The following is a 7704-nucleotide window of genomic DNA, read 5'->3' on the forward strand; positions in this document are numbered from 1 at the left end:
CATGTCTTGGCACATGTCATGTAATGCCCCCCTTTGAGAGAAAGACAAGTTTCGAGGTCAATGGAGCAACGGGTAGCACACTTCCTTCACAAACCGGACACATTCCCTCTTGATAGTCAGATACTACCTAGGAGAGGGTGCAATCTACAAGTGGCTTTCGGTCAGGCTTCTACGAAACACGCCCAAACTTTTACTAGACCCTACAAGGAACATATGAACATCGTCCCAGGTCCTGAGGATTTCCGACATCGTATGTTTTCTGTGGATTTTAACAGCTAGATCCGGCATGCCGCCGAGGTACATTCGCCCCCCGGTGGTGGGTCCTTCCCCTCCTTTTGTTGCACTAGGTATACACATTCCGAAAAGACATCATATACGATTGTACAAACCACTTTTGGACATCATTTCAGGTGGCCGCCATGCATATCTGTAATTTCCCGCATTGAAACCCTACGGATGCAATAAATGTCTCAAATATTCCAAGCGGGCCCGAAAATGCCATGTCCTGGCACATGTCATGTAATACCCCCCCCCCTTTAAGAGCACGAGAAGTTTCGAGTTCAACAGAGCAACGGGCAACACCCTTCCTTCACAAACCACACACTTTCCCTCCCGATAGCTAGATACTACCTCGAAGATGGTGCAATTTACAAAGGGCCTCCGGTCAGCCTTTTGCGAAACGCGCTCAGATTTTTACCACACCCTACAAGGGCTATATGGTGACACCATGCCCGGTCCCGAGGATTTCCAGTGCCGTATGATTTTCCGTGGATTTTAATGGTTAGATCCAGCAACAAGTATTCAGTAGGGTTTTCACACAAAAAAATAATCTTTTTCGGCAACCAGAAATTGAAAACTAAATTTTGCTTGAAAATAAAATGAAAACTCCCTTCATCAAAATTGTTTTCCATTCTAAGATGCACACTTATACACAATATGATATCACTATAACTATGCCATGAATTAGGCCATAACATTCGTCATTTTGCGGATGTTTTTATTTATTTTTAAATGCAAACAAGGTGTAAATAAATATGAAATTTTCCATGGTATTGGTTTATTATTCCTAGAAGATTTGGATTTTTTTTATTTTTTACTAAATTTTAACATGAGTATTTCCTGTTCAAAAAACTGTGCAAAGAAACACAAAATCTGTGCTGGCTTCCTATTGGTTGGAAGCAACCTCCCACGGATCGGTGACGTGGCAGGGCAGCCTACCCTACCACGACACCAGCCCCACCTCTCCCTCCTTGCCACCTCTCTCCTTCCTCTCTCTCTCGTCTCTCCCTACCCCCGCCGCCGCTGCCTATGCCGCACGATTCCGGCGTGTTCCGGCGAGCCTCGCCAACACGCAGCACAGATGCGAGCCCCCTGCCTCCGCTCTTCCCTTCCCTCCGGCCAGATGCGCCTCTCGTGGCCCCGAGAGCTCAGCCACGACCCCTTCCGATGGCTAGGGTTCCGAGGGTGGCGTCCCCTCCAACTCCGGCGCGGCGACGGCGACTCTGCTCCGCCCTCTCCGAAGCCCACCGCAAGTCCCATGGGCGGCTCCGCCTCGTGGATGGTACTCCCTGCGTTTTGATTTTCGGTTTGCCATTTTTTTCGGCCCTGAACGAAATGGCCGAATTTCGGTCATTTCAAAAATTTCGGCAAAATTTCGGACGAAATTACGAAATCAAATTTTGAATTTTCAGACAAAAATTGGCCGAAATTTGGCCGAAATTCGGCTGAAATTTGACCAAACATTCGCATAAATTTGAAAAAGCAAAGCAAAAGCATAGCAGCCCAACAGCCATCAGGAGTAATCATATAATTTTTAGCAAATTAGCTCTAGGGATTAAAATAAGAGCGTCAGTCCAATATAAACTTACAGTCCACAACCATCACATTAGTTCTAAACTTACAGTCCACAACCATCACATCATAGTTCAAAGTTTAAATACTTCAGTACAACCAACTCTAGGAATTTAAAGGACTTCACGTAGAAACATCTCCAAAAGACAGCCATCAAAGCATCACACCGAACAGCAAAAGGCAACCATCAAAGCATCACAACGAACAACAACTCCAAAAGAAATCATCACTAGCTCCAGCTTCCATGCTCCAAGCCTCCAACTAGCATCATTCTCCAAGCTCCAGCTAGCTCCAAGCTCCAGCTAGGTACCATTTAAAAGACAAATACAAGTGATAAGTAGCATTTAGAACAACACTACATGATAAGTAGCAACTAGAATAGCACTAAGAGACAAGTAGCAATTAGAACAGTACTAGTAGGTGAGTGGTAGCAATTGGAACAACACTAGTAGGTGATAAGTAGCAATTACAACAGCCATACAAGAAGATAAGTAGAAATTACAACAATACTACATGATAATTGACAAGCAGCAATTAGAACAAGCGCACTGATCATTACACGGTGAGCATACACATTAGAGCACCAGAATAAGAAAGCAATGTAGATCAAGCTATTTAAAGATCAACCGCTTCAAACATATGCATCAAGCTAGATTTTTCAAAGTAATCATCATGAAGAAGAAACACCGAAAAGAAGAGACTTACCAAATCTACGAGTAGAGGCTGTTGATTTCCTTGGTCTTCTTCCTAACTAGTCGTCCAGATCTACGAGTCTCCAAATTGCCAATGCTTGCTTGTGTCTCCTTTTCAACTTGTACTTGTGTCTCTTCTTCCACTTGCATTTGTGTTTCTTGCTGATCTTGTTGATCATCCTCATCATCCTCACTCACCCCATCATCATCCTCACTCTCATTATCAACATATTCATTCTCGTTGTCGTCATCCTCACTGTCAGTTTCGACATACTCATTCTCCTCATCATGATTCCTCTTTCTTTTCTTCTTATTAGCCTTTGTACGAACATAAGAATTGTTCCTGCTTGAGTTGAGGCGCCTTATTTTCTCAAAAACAGCACTGGCCGCATCGGCTCCATCCAAAATTGGATCCTCTTCATCCTCATTCAGCCACTCCATTATTGGATTTGTCTCATCGAACATTGTTGTATCTATCAGCAATGCACTTGGATCAACCTCTTTATCTATATCTCTCTCTTTCTCTTGATCTTCTTCAGCACGTATCTTCAAGGTTTGGATAGTAAACCAAGTAAATTATATGACACAAGGACAATACAAGGTACAAAGTAAATTTGAGTTGGTTTATACCTTTAGGTTGTAGCGGACAGAAACTAGCTTGTGGAGCTTGTCATATAAAAGGCGATTTCTTTGCTTTGTGTGCACCAAAGCAAAGGCGCTCCAGTTCCTCTCATACCCACTAGATGAGACACATTGTGAGCAAATTCTCATTGCACACTTCTGCAATGCAGGAACATCCCCTCCAAATTGAAACCACCATTGGGCTGCAAGATATCACCAATGAAATTTTCAGAATTACAAAACAAAAGGAAATGGAAATTCTAAAACCAAAAGACCACGACTTACTTGGCTCCATTCTCGCCGCAGCTTCTTGTGCTAATCTGATTCCAAACCTTCCTTGGCACTCCCTAAACTTACTAACTTCATCAATGGCTGAAAGAGCACTCTTTGGATCTAATATCTTCGCTATCGCATCTGTTAGTGCAGTAGCATAATTTGTATGGTTGCAAAGCTTGAGGCTGTAATGTGTATCTGGATCAAGGATGGTAGCTGCAACCATAAACGTATCTTCTTCCATTGCATCTATCCTCTTGCCCACCTTGCGCATGAAACTAAGATACAACCTTGATGTAGGGCCTAGATGTGCTTCCATCCGTTGTATAGCGAGCATCATACTTTTTTTGAAGCCAGAAAGAGTGCATTGTTTCTGCGTATCAGCATACCTCATGGCCTTATAAAGTGGCCTTAACGAACCTAGTACCCACTCTAGTGCATTCCACCAAACATTACTAGACAAACATTCTTCAGAAAACACGTATCCAGGCTCATATCTCCACTGACACTCTTTCCAATCCTGAGAAACCATCCACTCCCTAAATTTATCTTTCTTCAAATGGTAACTCTCAAGGAACATGAAGACAGTCCCAAACCGGGTGGCATTTGGTCTAATTAGTTCACCACCTATGTTCTTCTTCATGTTATCATGTAGATTATTGTGCTTATGCAAGAACCTACAGATTGTCTTGGCACTCTTGACTATCACATCAACCTCAGGAAATTTGGCTATATCTTTTAACATAAGATTGACGGTGTGAGCAGCACACGGTTGCCAAAAAATATGAGAGTACTTTGGTTCTTCTATAAGGGTTTTGCAAGCTTTCTTATAATTGGACCCATTATCTGTTACTATTTGAACTATATGTTCATGGCCTATCTCTTCTACAACCTTCTCAATCTCTCTATAGATAAAGTCTACAAAATTATGTAAGATGCATATACCTAATTAGAACAAAGCAGGTATTTTAAGAACATAAAACAATTCTAGGACAGATCCAAGTATTCAAGAAGCATGTATTGTAAGAACATATGTAGAATGCATATATACCTACTTAGAACAAAGCATTAGGAACATAAAACAATTCTAGGACAAATCCAACTATTCAAGAAAAGTATTGCAAAAACATATGTATATACCTAACTAGAACAAAGCAAATATTTTCATGAACATAAGACAATTCTAGGACAACTCTAAGTATTCAAGAAGAATGTAAAACGCGAAGAAGAGGAGGAAGTAACCTGAATTCTGAGTCTGACCGGATGCATCAATAGTATTGAGGAAGAACATTCGTGTATTGCAATACACCATGAAGTTTATGAGACTCATTCCTGTTGGACCAGTCCAAGAGTCACACATAAGGGTCACACCGAAGTTTTTCCAATCTTGTTTGAATTTCTGAAGAAACGAAGTTGCTTCATCATAGTTTGCATCCAAATATTTTCCATCAATCTCCTTCGCGGTTGGTATAGGAGTAGGCCCTAATTGTTGAGTGATCTTCAAAGCAGCTCGGAAGTATGGACAGTCAGCTTTACGTCCAGCAATATCATTGGCATGAAAAAACTTGGACCAAGCTAGGCCAAGTGCATCTCTCGAATTAGCATCCAAAGCACTACTGATCTTGGGCTGCATAGATACTTTGTTGCTGCATAATTGCTTGTCAAAATATGCGGTGATACTCCTTTTGCCAACAGCAACTCGCACGTCACCCACACTCCCCTTGCCAATCCTCCTATCAACTCTGCGGGAGACATTCGGGTCACGCAATGCCTCTCTAATATTCATCTGAATTTCTTCTTCATCATCATCTATTATGTTAATCACCCCTCCTTGTTGATACAGCCCTTCCATAATATTTCTTTCAATTCTCAGCCTGCTATTTTGTTTCTCTCTTTTCTTCCTCTTCGATTCATCCCGGCACTCCCTCATTGCATCTCTCACATTTCTTGGCACATTTGGGCAGCTCCTCACGTTACCTACAATCCAACCAAGGTGCTCCTTGGCACGGGTTGCACCTCCACCTTTGTGCTTTAGGCCACAGTACATACAATGAAAACCCCCAGAATACGGCCATGTATGGTTCCAAGGATCATATAAGTTATTATCTTTAATTCCTGCATTGCAAAGTTACAAACAACATCACTTTAATTGAACCTAACAATATTCCATTTGCATCGTGTGAACAAGCAAAGCATAGTAATCTGGCAGCATACCAAGCAAATACTCTAGAAATGTGCACCAATAAGATCAAGATATATGCCTTACTATATAGAAATATGAAAGAGAGATCCAAATACTCTAAACTTTCCAAGAGCTTTGGGAACCACTTGCACCTGCATCATGGTTGCCGCTGCCACTCCTATTTGCAGTTCCATCACCTGAAAATCAAGTGACAAAGGACATCGGTCAGTTATGAAGAGTAGGTAACTAAGGAAGCAACCGTCGCTTACTAGGGTGTCCTCATATTAATAATAAACAAAAACAGTACAGCCCAATGCTCTAGTTCAGATACTAAGGAATAAGTAATTTATATACAACTCGATGCTCTAGTTTGACAAACAGACAAGTCACAAACTGTAATCTATTCTTGAGAAAGATACAATGATGCTTAGTTCTAGAACCACCACTTAATGGTACCACTGACCATTGAAATTAATCATCAGTCAACATCTACTTTTCTGTTGAAACTAATCTGTTCTGGAGAAAAAACTTTAATGTTGCACACAAGCATCATTTCAACATCTGTACCTTCCCAGTCAAGCGGACGCCCTCCATGCTGCTGCCGCTGCCCCGTGCTACTGCCTCCGTTGAACTGGTCGGATCGTGCTCCATCAGCTCCGTTGCCGCAGCCGCCGAGCACCATGCTGCAGTCTTGGAGAAGCAAAGGACAGGAAACAATCTTAGGCCCCCATGTAAAACTTTGAGAGGTTTCTCCGAAAGTAAAATACATAGGGATGAACAGTACATAGGGATGCAGTGCTATTCTGTTGGAAAAATGCATTTTGTACATAGGGATGCAGTGCTATTCTGTTGAAATGAACAGTACGGACAGCCATCACTTGCAAACATTCAGAAGATCAACTATAGCAGCACTCAAACATTGCAAGTTGAGAAGCTAGAGCATATGCAATAGCGACCCAAAACAAATCATGGAAGAAAGTTCTGCCAAGAGGGGGAGGAAGATGGGGATTACCTAGGGAGCCCTGCTGCCTACGAGCTTCAGATCTGGTGAGGACTCGTGAGGTCGAGAGCAGTGGACGAGGGCGAGGAGAAGTGGTGGAAGTGAGCGGCTTGGCCGGAGAAGTGGACGAGGGCGAGGAGAAGTGAGTGGCTTGGCCGGAGAAGTGGACGAGGGCGAGGAGATGGGGTGGAAGCGCTCGCTGTCCTGTGCGCAGCGGCGGCGCCGCACACGGGAGGAGGGACAAGCAACGAGCGATTCTAGGGTTGGCCGATTGGGGTTTCGTGCTTTTGTCTTAGTTGGAAGGCTCTGGAAGCTGGGCTGGGCAAAAAAAATTCAAACTGGGCCAAATTATTCGGCCGATAGGCCCATATATCGGGCCCTAGCGAAACGGCCGAAATTCGTTTTTTTCGGCCGAAAATCAAAACGCAGGGTACTCCTGCACCCGGTGGCTGCGGGGCGGACGCGCGCAGCGGGTAAACTCCGGCTAGGCGGTGGCTCCCTCCGGCGGCTCCCTCCACGGCATGACGGCGGTGCACTGCATCGGCTAAAGCACCACCATGGTGAGCCCCTCTCCATCCTCTGTTCCCTCCAGTTGCTGCCATGCACATGACGTGTATTTTTCTAACTGTACAATAACACTTACTCCTCTACTGTCACATACTAGATGATTGCTACTAGACTAATAGATTAGCCTTGAATTCATCTAGTTTGGATCAAAACAGAACCATTGATTAATACTAGATGATTTTTACTGTAAATTTTGTTACAGATTTCTTTGAACTAGTTTGATTCCCTGTTGATCTATATTTTTTACTTACTCACATGCTGGACTGAATTTGCTACTGCTGTTACTCTAGTGTTGAACGAGATAGGCATTCTATTGCTTGTTTCCTTGCTTCCACAAATTAAAATTCAGTAATCTTGTTAACTGCTACCGTTGTCATGAACCACACATCTGAGATGAACTTGACATTGATTTGCTCCTTTGTCAAGTATGGATAGACTTTGCTATTCACCAGTATTCAGGCAGTTGATGTGTGCGTGTTGCTGCAGCTGTTAGGACATTGTTGGATTGTTATCACTAG

General features: G+C 43.1%; 1 protein-coding gene across 1 annotated transcript; it reads right to left on the reverse strand.

Moving 5' to 3' along the window:
• Nucleotides 1–1810: 1810 nt before the first annotated feature.
• On the reverse strand, nucleotides 1811–6765 carry LOC123060004 (kinesin-related protein 4). Its single transcript, XM_044482563.1, has 6 exons — nucleotides 6632–6765; nucleotides 6187–6309; nucleotides 3450–3578; nucleotides 3174–3367; nucleotides 2557–3089; nucleotides 1811–2136 (listed from the first exon to the last, which is right to left on the reverse strand). The coding sequence occupies exons 2-5, from the start codon at nucleotides 6299–6301 to the stop codon at nucleotides 2562–2564; spliced, it is 966 nt and encodes a 321-aa protein (XP_044338498.1). The 5' UTR covers nucleotides 6302–6309; nucleotides 6632–6765; the 3' UTR covers nucleotides 1811–2136; nucleotides 2557–2561.
• Nucleotides 6766–7704: the final 939 nt, after the last annotated feature.

This window comes from Triticum aestivum, chromosome 3A (genome assembly GCF_018294505.1).
Source record: "Triticum aestivum cultivar Chinese Spring chromosome 3A, IWGSC CS RefSeq v2.1, whole genome shotgun sequence".
Classification (NCBI taxonomy): domain Eukaryota; kingdom Viridiplantae; phylum Streptophyta; class Magnoliopsida; order Poales; family Poaceae; genus Triticum; species Triticum aestivum.

What these genes read in the sequence shown, in the direction of transcription:
- LOC123060004 (XM_044482563.1), bottom strand. Translation starts at nt 6,301, where the DNA reads ATGGTGCTCGGCGGCTGCGGCAACGGAGCTGATGGAGCACGATCCGAC. An exon ending in TGCGGCGAGAATGGAGCCAA is followed by an intron (nt 3,368 to 3,449) that starts GTAAGTCGTGGT and finishes GATATCTTGCAG; the next exon opens with CCCAATGGTGGTTTCAATTT. An exon ending in CTGTCCGCTACAACCTAAAG is followed by an intron (nt 3,090 to 3,173) that starts GTATAAACCAAC and finishes CAAACCTTGAAG; the next exon opens with ATACGTGCTGAAGAAGATCA.